General features: G+C 40.8%; 1 protein-coding gene across 2 annotated transcripts in view; it reads right to left on the bottom strand.

Annotated features, from left to right (window-relative positions):
- Window positions 1-24325, bottom strand: part of LOC109032141 (neuroligin-4, X-linked) — a 552408-nt gene that overhangs the window by 17918 nt on the left and 510165 nt on the right. For both annotated transcript variants that reach the window (XM_019044117.2, XM_072302671.1), the window contains 2 exons: window positions 19151-19297; window positions 2205-2453 (listed from right to left, as the gene is read on the bottom strand). In XM_019044117.2, the coding sequence (XP_018899662.2) occupies window positions 2205-2453; window positions 19151-19297 (396 nt within the window). The remainder of the gene's footprint in view (window positions 1-2204; window positions 2454-19150; window positions 19298-24325) is intronic.

Raw genomic sequence — 24325 nt, 5'->3', positions numbered from 1 at the left:
GTCCAGACTCTTGAAAACATTGACAAGAAAAAATACTCTTGATTCAATCGGATTTTTGCTTGAATCAAAACGAAATTCGCTTAAAGTAAGAGGCTCGCTTCTTGATTTAAGCTAGATTCTGATTGAATCAAGAGCACTTTTTCTTGTCGATGTTTTTAAGAGTCTGGACTCTAGATCCAATGTGTTTTTTTTTCCAAAGTGGGGTGTTTGCGATGGTGAAGATTTCGTTTGACAAGAAGCAGCTGTAAGAATTATTGCAACTTGTGTTATGGCTCCTTTTTGACATGAATCTATCGTTTTAAAACACAGTTAAGTTAAGTGTATCACCTTGCTGAAAACTTTGTATCATTCTTAAAACTCACCCACCATATTAGCGCATGATTAATTTCACGATTTTCTGAGACTGTTGAAATGGATTGCTGCCATTTTAGTACAGATATACTATTAACTTAATTTATCCAAATTTTAATTTTTCTAAAATATCATCACTCAATATGTCTTCAGTAATTTTATGTTCGAATTATGAACAGGCTCTACTTTCCAAATAAATACCTAAACGCCTAAACAAAATTGAAGCCGACGATTCATTGGAATGGGGCGTTAAGATTTATCAAAGTTATTTTAGACGATTTTAGTGATTTTAGACATTTGACTTCATCGGATTTTAGGTTCTCTGTAAGTTCAATAATGACTACATGCAATCGTCCGTACTGTATCAGGATATTTTAATGTTGCTTGCAAACGTGACTCAGAATTTTTAATTTATTCCGGTTAATGATGCAATTCTTGTTTAAAACTTTTAATGACTTAGTATACGCTATGGAGATAGAAGCAATTCTTCTCTGAGAAATGCCCCGATTTTTTTCCCAATACATTCGGCAACGAGAAGACATTATTACCTAAATGGTAATAGTTTGAACTCAAACTGAAGAAAAAACTTTTTATGTCTGTTTGCCGCGATACGTTTGGGAATTTTCCGACGCCGTGAGGTGAAAGAAAAGGAACACGCTGCAAGCTGCGAACCAAACACCGCAACCACAACTTCCTCTGTCTTTGAACTTCTCACGCAAATGGCTTCAACGTGCTTCTCAAATAATGCTCTGACCACTTTCTTTAGTCAAATATTCTGGTTTGGTTGTCCTATTTACATCTGGGAATTTTTAAATGTCCATCCAAAATATAACTTTTACGAGAGAGTGTGCGTTTACTGGACAGTAAAACTTTAATACCATAATTTATGACAAAGGATAATTCTAATTGCTACTCCTCACACTACTTACGCACTAATCATAGCTCGAAGAAAACCAATGGTTGAAGAAGTTTTTTTTAGGAATGGGCGGGGGGGGGGGGGGGGTGATACTTTTGTTGAAATCGATTTTTTTTTCGAAAAGTTAATATTGACAGCAAAACTGAAAAAAATGCGTATCTTGGTTACAGAGTGTCAAAATCTCCACTTAAATTTTGTATGTTTCAAAAGGACACCGGACCAACATAATGATTTGACATTTTCACAGAATATTCTTCACGTAGAGGAGAAGAATCATCGCGGAGTTTCCAAGAAATTATTTTTTTAGATTCTCGGGTAGAAAATGAAGTACCACAGAAAAACACCGAAAACGAAGTTACGCATTCCAGCAGTTTCACCATCGATTTTTCCTCGAACCCACAAATACTGAGTTTTTCCTCGTGTTACTATGCGATTATAATAACCCCTGCTCACTCAGTTTCATGTAATGCGGTCCATAAGCAACGATACCATGCAAAACGCCTTTCCTGGCCATGCTAAGGAAGAACGCCGTATTAGCCTTCAGCCGTTGCCAGATTTCATTTACTGAAAACCGAATTTACTGAAAATTTTTTGAATATTTTTTGTTGAAATTTTCAGATGATTTTGTTCACATATTGAATTAACATATCCGAAAATTTCATGGAAAAATATACGTAACTTTTCTCAAAAATACATGTTTTATCCTGAGAAATTTGGCAACTCTTGAATGTTCATACGGCGTTTTTCCTTGGCACGGCAGAATGGCACAATAGTAAGGGGAAGGGACATGATTTGCGCAGATTTTTGATCTTTGAAAGAAAAGAGTTTTTGAGGAAAACATCACATTCCAGTAAAGCCACATTTAGACCTTAAGAATCGAAAATGTTCTAATTCAATCCCGAATCACCCTGTATCTTTAAAAAAGAGCGGTGGTTACCTAAGGCAGTTGTATAGCTATAATGGCGCGAGGTGAGTTTCCTGAGCAAGTTTTCCTCGTCCTCCTGCTGACCGATGCCACCCCCGGTGCTACTGTCCTTCAGATCCAGTTGATTGTCGATGACGTCATCCGGGCCGCCTTCCTCGAGCAGTGACGTCACATTGGGGGGACACTCGACCAGGATGGAGCCCGGCGCCGTGGGCACCTCCATGACCGGTGAGCGCGTCATCGTTTCCGGTTTCACTGCACCTGCAACACAACAAAAAGGTGTAGCGACTATTAATCGTGACGTCATGAAAGGTAGTCTTCGTCATGGGCTCCTTTCTAGAATTCAACTCAATGTTGCAATGAGCCCGTATCAGATGATCAGAGTAGAGCTCTCAAAACGGCGTCACGTTGGGTCACGTGACCTTCCATTAGCCCTCTCATTGCCTTATTGGGGTCACGTGACTCCACGTGACTCTACTTTGAGAGCTCCACTTTGATCGTCTGATACCGGCTATGGACTTGATCATGATTATATAGCATGACGTCATGATTGTACAGCATGACGTCATGAATTGTCGTCATGAATGTCAAGAACGTTCAAGCATATGCAAGAAGTTTAAACCGATCATTTATTTAAACAAGAACTTTGTGTGAGAAAGAAACTGTAACTTCCTGATCAAGTATAAAATTCGCCGAAAATTTGAATGCTACACACTTCAGACCCTTAGACTGTAAAATATGTTTACAACTAAAGCAGGAGCGAATTCAAGACGGTTTTAAATTGGGATAGTACCGCAATTAATTGGACTTATTATCCAACAACCCCTGCCTCTTTTTTTCCGTGATGACCTTAGGAACTGTAAATAATCAATACGTCAAAAACGTACAAACATTTTCAAGAAGTTTAAACCGATTATTTATTTAAACAAGAACTTTGTGTAACAAAGAAACTGTAACTTCCTGATCAATTAGAAAATTCGCCGAAGATTTAAATGCTACACACTTCAGACCCTCAGACTGTAAAATATGTTTACAACTAAAGCAGGAGCGAACTCGAGACGGTTTCTCGCTGCGTTGACGTTGAGCCGGGTCGACGTGGATAAAGACGCAAATTAGTGCGCTGAAGTTTCACCTTGCGTCGCGTTTGGTCTAACCGACAAGAATGAAGGGGCAAATTAGCACGCTCCCCAGACCGGGTGTCTGCGAGGGTAGCGACGGGGACTGCGAATGCTTGCTCGGGGACCACAATAAGCGCGTGCAGCTCTGGAGGTCAGGGTTTATGAGTGTTGCAGAAGTATTGTTCTGCAGTTTCGTGGAAGCTGTGGCCAACGCTGCCGGATTTCGCGAAAATCCCCTCGCTCCCTATCCAGACTTTATGCGTTAACTTTTAGCATGCACGTTGGCAATGCGGCGAAAGGCGGGTCTGGGTCTTGTCGCCTGTAACTGAAGAAGTTCGTATTTCAATCAGAGCTGAGTGTGGGATGAGGGCCTAGGGTTGGCAAATGAGCAGTCGGGATCTGCATTTCAAATTCGTTCCGTCTGATCTTGCCGAAAAGTTTGGCAATGTTCGCGCGAATGCTTTCTGAGAAGATGAGGAATCACGCTGTAAGAGGCGCACGAGGCTGGGTAATTTGTTAAAGCCATGCAAGTGGATCGATTCAGCAAAATTTAAAGGGGAACAAAACCTCAACAAAATTATCAAATCTTTTGGAATTGGCCAAAATACACTAGAATGGACCCAAAGAACGGTTAATTTAACACTGCAAAGGGGTTAAGGGCCATTGCTCCTTCTTGCCTTTTGATACCACGAATAACGGTTATATTACTCGTCTAATGTGGAGGACGTGCTTCTATGTTTTTCTTCTCAAATTCTATTTTCTCCCAAAATCCGACTTGCCCGGCGTTGCCAAATTCTCTTTGATAAGACATGAATTTCCTGGCGAAAATGTAAATATTTTTCATTCTTGAGCAACTCTCGAATTTTCATACAGCGTTACCCCTTGGTACGACAGAATCTCTTAGAGACCAATGTAAGTTGCGAGGTTAGGCCGAAATATTTCTCTCTGCTCTACTCATGTTTACATTGCGATAATAATTATTATTGGGATGAACACCCTTAGGAACATAGCCAGTGAGACATATGACTAGTAGGACTAACTGTAAAGGGGAAAAAAAACGAGAAGGAAACACGTATTAGGAGAACCTGATGTGGGGGAAAAAAATACACTGGAAAAAAAAAACACATTTGATCTAAAGTCCAGACTCTTAAAAACATCGACAAGAAAAAGTACTCTTGATTCGATCATAATCTAGCTTAAATCAAGAACCAAGCCTCTTAATTTAAGCGGATTTTGTTTTGATTCAAGCAAAAATCCGATTGAATCAAGAGTATTTTTTCTTGTCAATGTTTTCAAGAGTCTGGACTCTAGATCCAATGTGTTTTTTTTTTTTCAGTGTAGGAAAAATGACCTAGAACGGCTACATCAAATTGAATCCTTAGATTCTACTTTCAGTGACAATAAATATTTTGGCATTAACAACATCAGCAACATCTTTGATCCACTGAGCGACGGTTCTCAGTAAAAAATAGATAATTTGTCAACAGCGATTTAAAGCTCTGAGGAGCATCTTCATGCTTGAGATGAAAGAGCCGAGACACCCGAGCCAGTAATTTGCCTCCCGGGTAGGCCGAGACCGAGCTAAATCTATTTTCAAAATCGCATCACCGTATTTATTTTTAATCCTGGAAATCGAGTTTAATCACAACTTACGCCGTGTGTTGCAGCTCCAACCTGCCGGCAAACATCCTTCAACTTCGCTCCAGGCCCCTGAATTTATTTAAAATCCCGCGACTGCAGTCGCGAACGAGCTAATTTTCTGCTAGTTTGCATTTTACGTTTGGGTGAACATTCCCAGCGTTGCGTTGTCCTTTTAAGGTTAGTCAGAATTAAAGTTTAATTTTTCTACATCAAGTATTTTTAAAAATCATGAAAAGATAGCATTGGATTAATGCGGCGCACAGTGCAGTCCTTTGTGGGCAAAAAGAAGAAATTCTTAACTCGACATTTGAATATTTTTTTAGGAGTTTGTCACCTTAAAGATATTTTTGATCCACAATGATGGTTCATTTTTAAATTTTGTCGTTCAAAACTACTTCAAATTTGGGTAGAAAGTGGTCGGGAAATGGGTTAAGAATCACTGGCCCATAAGAAATACACGGGAAAAAGACGTCAACTTTAAATGCAGATTTCACGCTTGAAACGCAAAATGCTCTGGGTGGTTCACATTTTCTTAATCCTCAGATATCCAACTTCAATTCGATCAAAAAGATCTTGCGACTTTTTGTGACTATCAGAGATATTTGAAGTTAAAGTTTGGGTGTTTCACGTTGCTTTTACATTGTTAACATAGGGCTAATTCGAGGCTGCCAACTTCAAATGAAATTGCCACGAAAAATACGCAAAAAGTCCTGAGATAAAACATTTCCTTATTCCGCGATTGTTTTACTTTGATAATGCCAAAGGGCTTTCCTAGGTCGGTGCCACAATCCTCATTATTTAAAGTTAAGTGTCTTTTACCGATTTTTGTCCATATCGTCCGTAAGGATGCAGCACAGTGCGGCGTCTACCGGATCAGTTGCGCTGGTCGTAGGGTTTGGTGCTTAAAACCTACAGATTGGCAAGAGATGTAAGTATGCCTTACCCAGTGGCGTGGAAAGGGCGGGGCAGGGGGGCCTGACCGTTTCTAATCTTAATACTAACTGAGATATCACCCATCGAAAAACATATAAGATGGTATCATGAACCGTGTATTAGACGGTGTAACCGTGTTTCGTTTTCTGCTCCAACTTAGATTTATGAATAATGTACGTATAGGAACAACAATGCATATGCATATGGCGTTAACAGCCGTATTTGCCGAGGGGCTATGTGTTTGGAAAGGGGTCTTTCCTAAAATGATACGATTTTACGACCCCCCCCCCACCCCCCCCCCCCCCCAATAATGAAAACGCAGGTCTGCATCTCCGTTGATGAACGCTCTGTTAGACCTTTTCTACTCTTGAAATGGTGTTTCGTGATGAACATCAGATGGAAATTTGCCACATCGCGGAGATTTTTCCTTTTGAATTTTCGAAAATCAGCGCTAAATGGCTTCTCCTAAAGCGTCACGTATTTTATGAACGATCTCCCACGCATAACTTTCCTGATTTTTTTACTTTCAACCATTAAATCCAAGAGATAATGGCCGTCACATCAAACACATTACGTAAAAATTACATTCACGTGCGAACTCAATGATATTTTAATTGAAGTTTCTGCGTAAAATAAAATCACATGTTAGCGCTAGCATTATCAAGAGAGCGATCAGTGCTTTGGCTATTTTCGGTAGCGGTGAAAAAACCAACGTGACCTAGAAATTTTCTCGTAAAACTTACGTAAAATTCGTGGTTTACAAATGACACCATAATCTATGACGCACATAGTTGCATCACAATCGCTGAACGATTAAAAATACTCGCTACAGGGAACGAAAGGGAATGAAAATGGTTGAGAGTTGGACACGGAAAGTTGTCAGGGAGAGTAATTGAGGTGTGAAGAATATCATGACGAGCTTTGCGGTTAATTCGTCCGGCTTTTTTTTCCAAAAACCTGTTTTTTATTGATGAAGGCAATTGAATCCGTCACAGTTGGAAGATTAATGCATTTTCCCACTCGTCACCGATCATGCATTTACCGAAAAAAGGGGTGAAAAAAGTCGACTGGAAAATTGCTGATACCTGCCAAGGGAACTGACGCTCAGAACCGTCCCGCGCCCGATTAGTTTGACCGTATTGACATTATCGTAAATGATTCAAAAATCACACGAATAAATAAATTGATCCAGTTATTATAGGGGCTGTAAGTTTTTATCTATCTGCTGTAAATGCAGAATCGAAGTGGAACTAATAAATTTTCATCCTCTTAGATCCATTCTGCCACGTTGAGGAAAAACGCCGTGTAAACATTCGAACGTTGTCAAATTTCGTAAATACCAATTCTCTAGAAGACTTGTGAAATTTTTTTTGAATTTAACAGGGAATTTTCTGCGCAAATTATTCTACCGATTCGAAAAATTGCGACGAAAAAATATTCATTACTTTTTTCATAATTTTTGCGAAAGCACGCTAATCCATGACCATTTTTGGCCACCCTCGTTTGATACTGGAATCTGAAGATTGGCAGTGACATTTTTAGTGTTAGAATATGGGTACTCTGCTTTTCAAAGGGGGAAGGATAAGGAATTACTCTGCATTGCTGAGGAAGAACGCCGTATTGTGGCGGCGCGGCACTCGCACTCAGCAGTGCGCGTGGCGTGCTGACGCGCCCGCTCGACGCAATTCCGACTTCGGCCGCTAGTTGCAGTTCGATCGCTCGGTTTCCTATCGCAAAGCTGCAAACCAGCCTGGTGGGGAGTCGGCGATCGACTATAAATAGTGGCCGGAGCATAGGCCGGGCACCAGTATTTGATCAAGATTTGTAGAAGACCAACCAGTCCCAGTCATCGGCCCGTCCCGTAAGCACCAGGGCTAAGGCCCGAACCTCCGCGGCTCAGACCCGCACTACCATCACGCCCGGACGCGTACACCAAACTCGGCTCAGACCCGACCCCCCCCCCCTCCCCATCTCATAGCCACTCTCAGACCTTAGGCCTGTTCATATATATGTGTATGTGAAACCAATAATTGAAATAGTATAAATAAATATGTGTCATGTAGCCCTCATAGTTCGTCCTTTATCCAACCCAAAAACCACCCTCCTTACAGTATGAACATTCGAGAATTGCCTAATTTCCATCTATAAAGTGTTAATTTTCGAGGAAAGTAGTGGAGATGTTTCCTTAACAATTTCAGGGACTTTAGATGAAATTGTGAACAAAATTATTTGAAAAATCGGAAGAAAAAAATGCATAAATTTACCAGGAAATTCGTGTTTTATCGAAGGAAATTTGGCGACGCTTGAAAGTTCATACGGCGTTTGTCCTTTGTACGACAGCACCGTCCAAGCTCATCGGACGTTGAAGTTGGCAACACTGCAAAAGCGCGACCCGGTGATTTGCGGTTTGCAGAAGTTCATACGTATTGTGTAGGCTGACAAGTTGGCCAGAGGGGCTGCTACCCTCAGCCGCGGCCGCACCCCATCCCCACTGTGGGCCTGGATAGTTGCGCGAAGTGTCACAGTCGACTCTGCGGAGGAGATAAGAGTCCGGCTCCGGGGTGGGGCGGGGGCCCGAACAAAAGACCCGGCTCAAAATCGAGCATTTTCCAAACTTTCGCGCCCTGTCGAGGAGCCGGCATCTCTGATATCAGCCCCAACTTGGCTATCAGTTCGCTGACGCTTAGTTTGTGCGAGCAGCGACAGCTTTTCCTGCCTTTCCCGCCCCTTTTTCTTCGCAGTTTCCTCACGGCTGCCGGCTCGGAATTCAATGTCGTTCCCATCCACGCGGAATATTGCAAACGCCATTTGAGGGGCTTGGACAGTGTTCTACCTTCCCCGGGCGCCATGCGCCAACTGCGCCTAAAATCGAGCCTTGGCGCCTGAAAATGGGGGGGGGGGGGGCAGCGTGGTGCCTAAAAAATTTGACAGATTGAACTTGCAATCGGGAAGTAGCGGTACCGATGGAGCGCTCTCTACACGCACCGTTTGCAGCGCAACCCGAGAGCAATAATTTGGCTCCTAACAAGTGGTAGATGGCTCCTAAAAAATAGTAGATGGCTCCTAAAAATTAGGCTTTCCGGCCGAGGTGGCTCCTAAAATTTTAGGGGGAAGGCAGAACACTGGGCTTGGAGGACACGGTGCATAAAAGCGGTTTTTGAAAAATTGAGGTATTGTTGATTTCAAGTAAAACTAATCTTAATGCATATTCTCTGAAAAATTCGCTACCAAATTCCAATTTTTAAGCATCAAAAAGTTTGAACTTTCTTTCCACCGTTAGAATCCATGTGAAGGTTTAAAATTTCAAAACCTCAAACACGTATTTCTCGAAACTGCACTTATGCCTCTTGTCCTTTAAGCCCTTCAATTAAAGAGCGGAAATTCAAAACTTGGTGGGCATTATCAGGTGTTCGCCATCGATTGGCCATGGTGTTTTTCACTGTAAGAAAAAACATAACAATAGTGAAACTTGCCGGCTGATTGTTGAACTTACTACTAGAGATATATAAAACTTGTGAAAAGAACGCAATCCATGATTTTTTTTAAAAAGAAAAAAAGAAAAGAAACGGCCAATTGAATCCTCAATGGGGAGATTCTTCTCCTTAATTTTTCGAGCATTCGAGTGAGATGAAAAGTATTATACGCGAAATTCAGAAGCGCGAGAGATTTTTTTGCGAGGATTTTAATCATTAATTAAACGTATATGATCGAAATAATATAATTTATTTTATTCTTTTCTGTTTGAGGGCACCAGACTGAATTCTTATGCAGCAGCTACGAGTATAAAACTGTCTTGCGTGTGGTTGCGAATGGTTTCCGATTTTAACAACATGAAAACTTTCTTAAAAAGAACACTTCAATTAATACACTTACGTCATTGTGCACTAGAAACCGCCCGCATTGTTCGACCGGTTGCCTATGTTATGCTAATTGGGCGCCGAGCACAGCGGGACTGCAAAGCGAGGCTGCCGATCCGACGAAGTAAAGAAGTCCTTTTATACGCATGCTTGTGTATAAGTTTTAAAGTTTCATTCAACTTGGCAACATTACAGAAAACACGACGGACAGAATAAAGGAGAGTGGATCGTTTAAAATTCCGACCGTTCACAAGAGGTGTTGGATCTGCGCCGCTAAATCGCAGCTTGTTCCAGACAGGAATCCACGTTGCGTGCGGTTTAATTTTCGCATCTCATGTTGATTCATACGGGGTAACTCGGAGGTATTTCAGGAAATTTTGCATCCATGCCAATACTACAAATGCAGGATTGGCGGATTAAACCCTAAAATTTCACACTCGACAATCATTTGATAGGACTTTCAGAGATTTAATGGGAATGTGGCAACCTCCCTCTCGGCTTGGATTAAAACGTTTACTCGGGGTTAAATCATTAACACGGATTGAAGAAACCTTCTGCGGGCTTGAATTATTCCAAGGTGCGTTGAATGCCTCTCCTCTCACTCCGCCCCAATCTTTTTCGTCGCAGTAATTAATTTATTGTGATTCTAAAGCGACTTTGTTTGAACAGCTTTCACTGCTCCTGGACAGCCTAGATAGATTCTTAGATTTCCAAAAATTCTCTCGGTCTGATGGAGGGACTCAATTGCGAGAGGATTTCACCAAAAAGAGAATTTCCGTCAAATTAGGCGGGGAAACCGGTGTCAATCTGAGCGATTTAGAGAGAATTCCAATTATTTGTTGTCGTATTTAAGAAGGCGCTATTGATTGCTGAAAAAAATTGTAAAGTCCGAATTCGTACTTAAATCTTTCAGGGTTGCAAAATTATAATCAGGGTGTCTATTAAAACTGGCTGGTAAAAATTAAGTACCGCCTTAGCATTTTTTAGCGCCTTTTCCGAAAAATTCAGTACCCCACGAGTAGAAAAAATCAGTGCTTTTTCAGTGCCTTTGAGTTGATTGTTGATTTGAGTTCCTATTATTTACTTATATTGCTTACCGCTTGTTTATTTTTAATTCTCCTTTAAAAATTATTCATTTGCTAAGTACAATCGTTAGCTTAAGCACACTTAAACGATGTTGTCAAAACTGCAATAGCAGCAAAAGAAAACCAAAACAAGGCCAGCGTGGAGGCTACTTCAATATTAATCTTCCTTTGCATTGTTAAGGCGCCATGATACAACTATTCGTACTCTCCGGGATGCGTGAGGTATCACGCCGCAATTGAAGGCGTTTTCGAAACTACCAACTTTCCATGTCGGGATTCCTGTGTCGCATAAACGGGGTGTCTACTGAAACTGGTCGACAAATATTAAGTACTTTCTCAGTACCTTTCCAAAACATTCAGTACCTTTCCAAAACATTCAGTACCTCATGAGCAGAAAAATTCCGTAGGTTTTGGTACCTTTAGTTGAGAAAATCAAAATTTGTCGCAATTCACGCGCGCATCGCGAGTAAAATGACACAGCCACGAAATTTGAAGCTCATTAGTGGCCTAAGGATCAACTCTACCGTGCTAAGGAAGAACGCCGTATGAACCTTCAGGCGTTGCCAAAGTTCCTTTGGTAAAACACGAATTTCCTGGTAAACTTATGAATATTTTGCTTCCAATTTTTTAGATAATTTTATTCGCAATTTCACCTAAAGTCTTCGAAATTTTCAAAGAAAAATATTCATATCTTTTCTCGAAAATAAACATTTTACGGAAGGAAATTTGGCAACTCTGTTCATACGGCGTTCTTCCTTAGCAAGGCAGAACTGACTTCACAATCACAATCTAGCGTGAGTATACTGCATTATAAGAACTATTGCGCAACGTATTGCATATTTTTCAGGCTATTTTAAAAACCGAGGCCGGAAGAGAAAAATTTCGCACCTTCATGTAGGGAGTTTCCGTACTTTTTCATATATTCCGGACCGTCTTAAAAAAATCAGTACTATTTCCGGATTTTCCGGACCAGTAGGAACCCTGATGATGCAATTTACGCATGGTGCGGATAATAAAATTTACCTCACGTAGCTTACTCTCGAGACTTTTGTGAGAGTTTTTCGCCGAAGACATACTTAAGGTGATTCGATGGACGCCATATTTTGTGTCAAAACAACATGCGATGTATCGCATCGATTGGTTCCATTTTTTCAGCTACTCGTCATTTTTATCAAAGTTTGAGATAGGAATTTTTCTCTGGAAGGATTTTTTTGAAAGGTACTGAGAAAGTTCTTAATAATTGTCGACCAGTTTCAGTAGACACCCCGTTTATGCGACACAGGAATCCCGACATACGGAAAGTTGGTAGTTTCAAAAACGCCTTCAATTGCGGCGTGATACCTCACGCATTCCGGAGAGTGCGAATAGTTGTATCATTGCGCCTTAGCAATGCAAAGGAGGATTAATATTGAAGTGGCCACCACGCCGCCGGCCTTGTTGGTTTTCCTTTGCCGCTATTGCAGTTTCGACCGCATAGTTTAAGTGTGCTTAAGCTAGGATTGTATTTAGCAAATGAATAATTTTTAAAGGAGAATTAAAAATAAACAAGCGGTAAGAAATATAACTAAAAAGTAGGAACTCAAATCAACAATTAACTTCACTTTAGAATCACGTTAAAACGCAGTTTTTCGACACAACTCAACAAAAATTGCTTCATTGAAATTTTCCCTATGGACTAAGGTCAAGGTCCTTACCCCCGTGGACAATCATGTTCAAACTCGTAATCTCTTGGTGGCATACGATTGGCTGGTCACCTAATACATTCCTTGTGCCTATACACCAATTAGTGAGGGAAAGACATATTGGACTTAATTTTGGAGCAAATGCGAGGGTAATGGGAGTTATCGAATCTCTAAAAGTATCTTTGGCTTCATCCGCCTATCCTGTATAGAGAGCTAATATGGGTACTCTAACTCTAAGCGAAACCATATCTGACAGAAAGTGACACTAAATAAATTTCCAAGGTGAAACAGACAAGAGTATTGAGCACGTAATGTAAATGGGTGTGAGAAATTAATGAAGTCAGATTTTCGATGGGAGTGACAGATTATGCTTGAAAGGGTGGCCACGGTTTAATAGCGATAGGGCCAGGGTTGTGGAAGGGGAAAGGGAAGGGGTCTAAAATCGAATTCACCCCGGCGAAAGCTGCGGATCAGGACGAGTCACTCTGTCACTCTTCTGACATAAGGGTGTGACTGTTTTTTTAGTTGAGCTCTATTGTCTATACAACTCTATACTTTCCAAGGCTCTTCTCAATTTGCAGTTACGCTTTCACGCCCAAAGAGCGACAATAACATCGTGGCGCAGTGCTGTCGAATATGCTGTTTAACCCGGTTTTTTGGGAGTATCAAAAGCTTTCACTGAAAACAATAGGCATGTAAAAACTTAAGTCTCATGAAAATCGGAAAAACTTCTACCAAACTTCAACAGCCCGTTACTAATTTCTACTCTTGAAGTTAAAAGGTTAAAATTTCTCAAAACAAAAGACAAAGTCATCCACGTACGTAGTCATACGTATTAAATTTTATGATAAACATGACAAATCTTTGAGAGACAAAAAATCGTTGGAGAATGTAAAGCACTGCCTTAAATTGCAACTATTTAAACACTACTGCAAGCGTATAGTATCAACAGTTTTTGAAGGCGATATAAGCTAATTACGGTTTTGTAATTTAATTGCTAATAGTTTTGCAAGGTTGGTATAAATTGGACGTACTACTGCCAAACGGAACTACTTACGAGTGGGAAAGATGGGATGTCCTCGCGATGAGCTGCATAGGAAACAATGTAAAAGTGGGCGTGATTCCTATTGGGGAAATGGAAAAGCAGAATTATACATTCTACCAAACAGAACTAAGCGTCAACTGTGTGCGGTACTCATGAGCCGGGGGCATGTGTCAAGAGCGTTGTGGACATGGCTCATGAGTTGAAGATCCCGTGCTCATGCACAGTAAAAAAAAGTGGACGTAGAGGCTCTTTGAGGTTTTTTTTTTCAAGGATTTTTCCTCTAAATCTGCGAGGTTGGTACCTCCACTGGTCCCGTCGTGGTGACGCCGCTGACGTCACTGGCGCTTCATAATTCCCATTCATTTGCCACGGCCCTCAACTGACGAGCGCACCCCTTCTTTACCACCTGCCTCTGGTTCCGTTTAGCAGAAGTACGTCCAACTGTCACTGCCCGAGACCTGGAAGTTACCCATAACATTTCAACACGTCTGTTATCTTGAAAAGATCCTACAGTCCTTTTATACTAAGAGTAAAGACAATGCGAATCCATTTTTGATTGGTTCCCGTATTTTAGGCCTTTACAGTCTCACATACTGGAATACAGATTACATTTTCACCAATTGCAAGGATTATAAACTGGAATGGACCGGGTGATTGGGGGTACGGCAAGGAACAAATGGACTGAGAGAGGAAACGGAGACAGGAATTCGGAAGTGGATTGATCAAAGATTACAAAAAACGTCCGATTTGTGTAATCTTTATTCCTGTTTGAGACAACTATGAGCCGCGTTGTCTCAACTCTCTCTACGAGGGCTGTCCAAAAGAAACCGGACTTTTGTCACAGAAGGCGAACTGAGCGTCGTAATGAAGTTTTCTTGGGCTTGTTTGAAAGCTGATAAGCTACTGGAGATGCTTGTTTTTACAGAATGCAAAAATTCGTCTTGGTTAGGAAAACTACACGCTTTGGAGTAAAGGAAAGTCAAACTCGAGTTGCGATTTTTGTCTTTATTTTCAAGAAAAATTTGGATATAACTTAAAAATAAAACCAGGTTTTAAGTTAAAAACTTCGTTGCTCTCTTATTCAAATGCTTAAAAATAAGGAAATTAACATTTTAAGCAGCTTACCAATCATCACCTATCCCTTCAAAATACTCGCCAGCTTTATCGATGCATTTTTGCCACCGTTTCTTCAATTGGAAGAAAAACTGTTGGAAATCCTCAGGTTTGAATGATCGCAATTCCTTCAAGGTGTTCTCTTGAATTTCCGGAACGGTTTGAAAACGTCGACCTTTCCAGGTAGATTTAAGTCGCGGAAATAAGAAAAAATTACACGAAGCCAGGTCAGGTGAATAAGGGGGATGAGGGAGGACACTCGTGGCATTCTTTGCACAAAATTCGCGAATTTGGAGGGATGCATGGGCAGGTGCATTATCGTGATGCAGAAACCAGGAATTGGCTCCGTGTGATTTTTTCTTATTTCCACGACTTAAATCTACCTTGAAAGGTCGACGTTTTCAAACCATTCCGGAAATTCAAGAGAACACCTTGAAGGAATTGCGATCATTCAAACTGAGGATTTTCCAACAGTTTTTCTTCCAATTGAAGAAACGGTGGCAAAAATGCATCGACAAAGCTGGCGAGTATTTTGAAGGGGATAGGTGATGACTTGGTAAGCTGCTTAAAAATGTTAATTTCCTTATTTTTAAGCATTTGAATAAGAGAGCAACGAAGTTTTTAACTTAAAACTGGGTTTATTTTTAAGTTGTATCCAAATTTTTCTTGAAATAAAGACAAAAATCGCAACTCGAGTTTGACTTTCCTTTACTCCAAAGCGTGTAGTTTCCTTACAAGACGAATTTTTGCATTCTGTAAAAACAAGCATCTCCAGTGGCTTATCAGCTTTTCAAACAAACCCAAGAAAACTTCATTACGACGCTCGGTTCGCCTTCTATGACAAAAGTCCGGTTTCTTTTGGGACAGCCCTCGTATAACAGTGGCGTGGCTTGCTTTACTATACATTGATTGTTATGCCATTTAAACCTATGGGAAAGAATCGATAAACAGGGTGTTCGTCGCGAACACCTTAATCGATTCTTTACCATAGGTTTAAATGGCAGAGCAATCGACACATCGCAATTCACGTCACGCCACTGCTCTATACTGCTGTGCTAAGGAAGAACGCCGTACGAGCCTTCAGGCGTTGCCAAGTTTCATTCGATAAAAACCAAATTTACTGGGAAAATTTTGAATATTTATTTCCAACATTTTCAGACAATTTTGTACGCAATTTACTCTAAAATATCTAGAAATTTCAAAGAAAAATGTGCATAATTTCGTCAAAAATACATGTTTCATCGAGGGAAATTAGGCAACTCTCGAATGTTCATATGACATTCTTCCTTAGCACGGCAGTATAAAGGACTGTGATCGATCCTATGATACTACAACTGAGCACAGTTTTTGGGGCTTTTTGGTAAGATTGCGCACCCAATATGATCTAGCTGACTCCACTGAAAGAGGCATCATACAGGATGCGCACGTTAATCCTTTCCCTCCATTCCTGCAAAATTTCCGGTGGTTAAAAGTTGGAAAACTCGTTACAAATGTTCAAACCGGCCAAAACGGGCGGAAAATCGCCCCGCTGCGAGCCGAAACGCTCTCGCCTACCGCAGGACATGTAAAAGGGCGATCGGAGGACCGGGGGACTGCAATAAAAACTGCGCGTATTCAGTCATCACCCATATCAATTCCTCTGTCATTATTCAGTTAATCCGATTGGGCTGGAAACAAAACATATCGGGTTTGTCCGGCCAGATGCAACTTGATAACCCCCCTCCCCCCGGAACCCCCAGCCACCCCAACCTCAGTCTTGTCCGATGCAATGCATATGAAGCCCCTCCCTTTTTGCTTCCAATACACTGCGCACTTGTATCTGCCGGAGTTCGCTGCTCTAAATCTCCTCGATTTATCGAAAATAGGTTTGCTTTTTATTATTCGTGGACAAAGAGATGACTTGACCGATTGGCTAGAGCAGGCGCGCCGGATCGAAACCTTCATTTTACACTCTCGATTCGAAGTCATTCCATAGAATATTTGGAATATTCATATATTTATGATTCTGATTAGCTTTCGTGTGTCATGGGAGACAAAATGAAGACAGAAGACAATGGTCGCACTCCCTTATTCGGTATTTGATACTTCTGGCCGTCAAATAAACATTTTTAAATCACAATTTGGGCCAGTTTCCGAAATTTGTTGAGCATCTCCCTCCCTCTTCCAACAAATTTCGCTTTCTTTTGACAACTTTTATTCCCCTCGGATTCGGTCAACGTAGCGTCCCTGAGTCAACTTCGCTATTTTTAGGGTGGATTAGTTTTTTTTGGTGTGGTTGCTGTTGTTGAAGAGGTCCGAGGACAAAATTACAATTTCCAATTAGATTTGTAATAATAAAAGTTCGATGCGTTGTCAATGATGGTGATGATGCGAAAATTATTTTCAAGCTCAAGAATCTTGTAATTATTTAATGAAATTGGAGGATATAGTAATAAGAACTTGAAATAAATCATGAAGAAAGCACTCGTAAGGAAAACCTACTGGTGTCAGTAGAACATCTAGTACAGTCGCCGCCGTTGCGTTTGTGGAATAGTTCGAGTTTTATTTTATTTATCTTCGATTTTTACAGTTAGTTATAATGTTGTTAGACACCAGAACGTTTTGCATTTTTATGTTAAAAAAACTTAGCTTTCATTTGACCTCTTGTTTTTTTTCTTACGTATCGATGGTGAAACTACCAGACCACGTATCCCGTTTGCGGTGTTTAAAAATCTCCACTCTCATTTCATTTGTTTGAAGGAGAGCAAATCAGTAGCATTTCCTAAAATTTTCAAAGAATTTTCTTCGCACATAGCAGAAAAAACATGGAAGTTTTCAAGAATTGACGTTAAGTGGTTTTCCGTCTAAAAAATAAAGTCTGGTGGGAAGTTTACAACGTCGCAAACCGAGATACGTGGTCTGGTGGAATCACCGGCAGTATGAAGTTTTTGAGTGTTGTGACACTTAATGTTTCGATTTTTTAGAAGTAAACAACACAACTTTACTACCAGATGATTCGGTTCAGTCTCTTTCTAAAAATTTCACTAGAAACGTGTATTCTAACATACACGGAGAAAAAACGTCGTGCGTGGGACCCGAAGTTTAGGTCATATGGATCTCTGAAGTTTTCAGATTGAGCATCTGAACACTTTACGTCTAGCTGTCGAGGTTCGGATCACACATCTGAAACTTCAGTTCTTACATCTGAATTACTTCAGTTTTCGGGTGAAAACCTGGGTGAAGAGTTATTCAGATGTAAGAACTGAAGTTTCAGATGTGTGATCCGAACCTCGACAGCTGGACCTAAAGTGTTCAGATGCTCAATCTGAAAACTTCAGAGATCCATATGACCTAAACTTCGGGTCCCACGCACGACGTTTTTTTCTCCGTGTAAATTGATCCATATCTCGATGCTTGATAACTTCCGTCAGAAATTCTAAGTAAATGAAAGATCGCACTCCGAGAAACCGTTCGAGCTAGCCACGTTTTTGCGCGGCTATTTGAATTTGCTCGAAGAAATGAGTTCTCCCGGAAGCCGAACGTAATTGGTGTCGGATCCTTTGCTCGCCGACCACTCCAGACTCGAGTTGTTTTCGAAACGAGCAATTAGACCGGATATCCGTGATGCGGGTTTGATTTCCGGAGCCGAAGTATCCGCAATTAGAAGGAAGTGGCGCAAAAGGCGCCCCGGAAGGAGTAAGAAATCGCGAGGTGGGGGGGGGGAGGTTGCAGGGTAGACAGGGAGGGGGAAAAATGATTAATCACCGACAAGGGAAAGAAATCGTAGAAAGATCAACAACTTGCCGTTTCCTTGAAGAATTTATAACTTTTACACTCGGCTGGCCCGTATTTTTATCGAATTAACATTCGGCGCCCCCCTCTCCCGACACCCCGTCTCCGCTCTGCCCGTCTACCCTCCTCCGATCCGAGTTGATTAATGAAAATATGAGTCAACAAACGGAGGCATTAACTAATTAAGTCCCTCGTTCATTGAGCTAACTAATTGTGAAATTACTTAATTTCATTTAATATTCCTCTGTCTAATTGTTGTGTCCCGCTGGTATCCACTTCAGATTGTCCCGGTGAGTGCACCTATATCGTCCGAAGAGCGATAAAGGATTAAGTTCTTGCACACGGCGGGAACTTTCAACTTTCTCATTTGTTCCTGTGTATTTGGCAAGAAGCGGGATGGTGCCGCAGCTCGTCGTTTCCTGAACGAAAGGACGTAACTCCATTCCAAGGTTGCCAATTTGACTTAAACAAATCATTTATTTTACAAAAATGTGCTTGTGGAATTTTTATCTAGAATTTTTCTGATTTCCCATGTTTTCTGAGGAAAAGTCGGTGAAATTTTCAGTTCGAAATGCGCAAGGTTCCCTTGTTTAGTGTGAAATTTGCGATGGCCGATGGTAATGATGGTTTGAATTGGCGATGGTAACGTGTTGTTCGAATGTTACGAAAAAAAATTACGATATATCGTTCGAGATGACGTAATGTTGGCTTACCTGCGTAGAAGTAGTTGGCTCTCTCGTGGAAGTGATGGTGACGCATGCTAACGTCATCGTCTCCTGGTTGGTGGAGCTGCGGGATCAGGTTCAACCACACCGCCATTTTGTGACCGCGGTAGTGACTCTTCATTTTCGGTTTAGCCGCTGAAACAAATGAAAGGCAAACAATTTGGTGAATACAAGAACGAATTCTAGAGGTTTCATTTCTTCGTGTAGAAAAACCAGGCAATCCCCCTTTAAGAATTAAATTCGAGTCAAAGGCACAATGTCTGTGCAAAGTTTTTTGTTGTTGTTTTTTTTTGGATCGAAAATCAATTGAATAACCGAATGGTTTGAAATTCTTAGAGGTCGTTCAAGTATCACGTAAGAAACTTGGGAGAGGGAGGTCTGAGCTTTGCTTATGGGGTTTTACAAGGAGAAGGGACATCGCACCCAGGCTTACGTAAGCTTTACACTTTAAATAAGAGTAAAACATTGAGAGGAAATAATTCTTATCAGCTATTGTTCATGTTTCCAGCGTAGCTTTTAGGAAAATCTAGGGGGAGGGGAGATTGATCAAGTCAGAGTTACGATTTACAAAAGAATGGTGGCACGGTGACTTATGGGTGGTTCCCAAAACGGGGTAGGGTCAAGCAGTTGGCCAAAATGGTTCGGGTAATATTTAAGCGGTCCCTCATATGGACGTATTTCTGTCAAACGGAACTATGTGCATTATGACGTGAGCCCTGTTATGCATATATTCTTATAGGTCTCAGGGCTCATGTCGTAATGCACATAGTTCCGTTTCATAGAAATTCGTCCGTATGATAATCGTGGAATTGTAAAGATTAACCAGACAATATGTCAAGCCGAGCAAATCTTACTCTATATCAATGGCGTGTCGTGCTTTCTCGCGATATATCGATACATCTGCCTTTTAAACCTATGGAAAAGGATCAATAAACGGGGTTTCCGCAACAATTACCTTGATTTTCGATTCTTTATCACAGTTTCAAATGGAAAGGTATCGATAACAGATCGTTCACGCCTCCCTAATGCTCTACATGATAAAATCATAAAATTAATGCGTGTCGCATAACGCATGAGGCGCGAAGCGCTTCGGTAGGCTCCGAATGCAAAGTTGTCAGGGGGCGAATGCCCCTTATTTTCAATTAAAAGTCTTGCAAAACGTTGCATTAACATTGTGGTTTCCAATTGCGCCATCAGATTGAGAATCGAAACGCAAATGTTCATTTTCTAATACTGGTTGAAAATTTTTCCATGCCAAAGGCTACCCTATGATTTTGAAATTTTAAACCTGTTTATTTGATACCACAAAATCATTCTTGTGGTGTCCATTGTCATCACTGGATATTTTCGTGTACTATACCCTTTACCCTTGATTTTGAAACATTGCTCCGAAACGAGGGCACTCGTCTGAAAGAGGTCATAACCGTGCAAAAAACTTGTTGATTAACTCTAGTTTGATTTACCACGGCTGCAAATTCGCGGGAGAGAAAGCTTGGTTTATTGATACAAAAGCACGGCGAGTAATTGAATCAAACCACCCCAAATTGAATCAAACAGTCGCCAGAGTTGTTAATAAGTTTCGGTTGATTCAATCATGAGTCGCGCCAGGAACTCGATCAAATACTTGTCATTTGATGAGTCTGCGCTGGTTGAAACAGTAATTAATCATTTTAACCAACTCTTGAGTTTTGACTTCTCAGGTTTTATGTCTGTAGAGGTGCGGGGGAAACTTCACATCTTTGGCCAGTTACGCTTCTATACTTTGTACGATTTTTTGCAACATTAAAGAGTTAATTTTGTGTGGAAGCCACAAGGCGCAAGGCCATTTTTCAAGTTTAAAACCATTGATAAAATATACTTATTTGTACTAAATTTGACCTGATGCCACAGATCCAGCAAACACGTTTTAATTTTTGTTGACAATTAAATAATGTATAAGTTTTATGTGTATAATCAGATTCAAAAGCAAAAAATTACACAAAAATCCGAAACATTATAAATTTCTTTGCCAAAATATTCAGACAAATACAAAGAAAATTTCAGGCAAATTTCAGAACAAAGCTCAGACCTCTCGATTACTATACAGTTGAATGTATGCACAATCTTAGCAACGTTGACATGGGTAGAGGCTGTTCGGTCGGAAACGTCCTCATACGTTGGATTATTATCATTTTGTAATGATAAATAGGTGCGAATAATTTTGAAAAGCAGCAAAAGAGAGACGTATTTTTGTGATTTCCCAGTCAATATGCTAAAACTTCGAAACTCTTTATGCGAGGTGGAAGGGGGAGTTAGCTTTCGTCGGCTGGAGCCGATTAAACGATCCTCATCTCTCAAGAGAATCTGAAACGGCGCGCGCGACAAAAATGAACCGTAACCTTTCAAAAGCCAATTGTTCTGTTATAATTTTTTCGCCCTCTCCCAGTTCCACCGGAGAAATTCCTGGAAAACCACCCGACGACCGCGTCACAGGAGCTGGGCGGGGGCGAAAGGGGGGGGGGAATTCAACCGATGCTCCCCATGGAATTTAATAACTGTCCCACTGGAATCCGAAGTCGCCACGCGATAGGGGAAATCACATCGTGCCCCTTTAATCAAAGGGATTTGGGGATGTTTTCGTGGTGGAAGGGCAACTTCGCAGGGGACCGACCGAGAGCTCCCGAGTGCCTTAAAACAACCCGCACCGGACTTGCCTCCAATCCCAACGATGTAGGGAGGAGATGAAAAAAGAAAGAAAGAAAGAAAGAAAAAAAAACATTTCTTACGATGTAATTATTCACGGGGAGGGGGTTTGAATTTCGATCCCCTTGTACCTTACGACCCCGGTGGCTTACTTTTGCTTCAAATAAGTGCCTCTCTGCGCTCTACGGACGCAATTAGGGGTGCCAAGGGCTTTGGCCGGGTATGGCTGTTCGCAGTCTCCTTTTTGAGAAAAAAACTTCGTGCTTGGGACCCGAAGTTTAGGTCATATGGATCTCTGAAATTTTCAGATTGAGTATCTGAACACTTAAGGTCTAACTGTCGAGGTTCGGATCACACATCTGAAACTTCAGTTCTTACATCTGAAGTCCTTCGGTTTTCACCTCCGAAAAACTTCGGTTCTCACATCTGAAGTACTTCTGATGTAAGAACTGAAGTACTTTAGATGTAAGTCTGACCTGAACTTCGGCAGTTAGACCTTAAGTGTTCAGATGCTCAATCCGAAAACTTCAGAGATTCCATATGACCTAAACTTCGGGTCCCACGCACGAAGTTTTTTTCTCCGTGCAGTAAAAACAAAGAAACAATTTTATTTTGGAATGGAACCGTTTTATTACTTTCTTGCTCTCCTTGCGGATACATAGGAAATATTGTCATTAAAAAGGCGAAATTTCATCATTTCTAGGCGTTTGAAGATGCCTGGAGTAGAAAAAAACAAATTTGAAAAAAATGTGTGTCCCTCCGCCCGAAGTCCCCTAAATGTAAGTACAACCATATCTCAAAATCTATCTGTTCAATTTCATTTAAACTTTGCATGGAGGATCATATCTACGCACGTCAAGTGATTTTTTTCTCCTCAATGTCCAGAGGCAGTATCTTATCAACTAAAATTTTAATATTATTCATTAAGTTTTGTCTCGTAAGTTAAAATTAAGTTTTTCGAAGGTGTAATGAACATCTAAAAGTATATTTTGTACAAATGGTAATTTATTAAAAAATAAAAAAAACGGCGACTTAGGTTTTAACTTAAGTTCGGATAACATTACCCGAGACAAAAATGGTTTAACAGTAATAGTTTGAAACAGTCAATTCGACAATACAGGTTTTCGTGACATTTTACTCCTAAAAATTCTATTAACGCGGCTATATCCCCTGCGTGCATCAGAATCATTTTTTTTAACTATATAGGGTTTTTTTAAATTATCATTCATACGATGTCATCAGAGGGCATTGACGCACAATGACGTGCATGATTGGATCACGCATGAACTAGACAAATATTTAGTACCCGGGGAATTTTTTTCTCCCCACCTTTATTTCGTGAATGTTTGAACGTTTTTTCCCTGAGCAGAGAGCATATGTGAGAGGACGCATTTCGTCGCCTTTCAGACGTAAAGCCGCACTTCAATTTTCACGTGAACCGCGGAGAGCATGTAGTTATATGGGCAACAGGGCTCATGTGGAAACGAGAGTACGCCCTCGTGTCAGAGGAGCGACAATTTTTTGCTGAGAAACAAGTGTTAGACAGGAATCGTGTAAAAAAGGCGCAACTTACACTATCTATGCACGTCAATAATTGCGGACTACGTTTAACAGAAAGAAACCAAGCCACATCAGCTGTTGTCAACTCCAATTTGGCAATTTAATTTTTTATATGAAAACGGTTTTGCACATTTTCGTGCAAATTTCGGTGAATTTTCTCCATAATACGAAGCAAATTCATTAAAATTTTCAGAAGAATCCGCACAAACACTCTCTCGTTAAAAATTAAGTTCCCCTGCGTCAAATTTGGCAATAACTGATGTGGCTTGGTTCCTTTCTGTTAACCTCGGTCCAATTATAATTTAAAATCTAGTGCTGTCCTTGGCTTTACCTGGAATAAGGTGTGTTTCGATAGTTCGCTACTTCTTTGGCAGTGAAATTCAACCCGAGCGCGTTTGGTAAATTCTATGGTTTCCTTCGTGAAGCAATATGAGATGGTCTCAATTCTGTGCACTAGTGTTTTTCACGATGCCTTTGGTGACAAATACGGTAAGAAAATTACCTTTCGTCGGTGAAACTGCAAAATACGATACTTCCTTGATCTAGCTACGATCTAGCTACAACGAGATCAATCTATATCAATCATTCTATATCTATATCAATCTTGAACGAGTTCAAGATTGTGATTTCCAAGAATCTCGTGGTATGAATTTGTTTCTACCTCATTAGATTTAGAAGAAAAAAGGGGTGACGTTATTTTTCTAGTTTAGGCCTTGTCTAGTAGCTCATTACGGAAATTTAAATTAACTCCCTTAAGCATCCACAGCTCTCAGGCTTTCCAGAGCTGTGAGTGTCTCGTAAAATGGTGTAAAGTGGTAGACAGTGATCCCGAGGGATTGGTGGTGGTGCGGTCAGCGGGCATACTGCCGTGCTACGGAAAAGCGCCGTATGAACCTTCAGGCGCTGCCAACTTTCGATTGA

This window comes from Bemisia tabaci, chromosome 7, assembly GCF_918797505.1.
Source record: "Bemisia tabaci chromosome 7, PGI_BMITA_v3".
Lineage (NCBI taxonomy): Eukaryota > Metazoa > Arthropoda > Insecta > Hemiptera > Aleyrodidae > Bemisia > Bemisia tabaci.
Note: the sequence above shows the minus strand (reverse complement) of the source record. Positions and strands in the feature narration are given on the sequence as shown.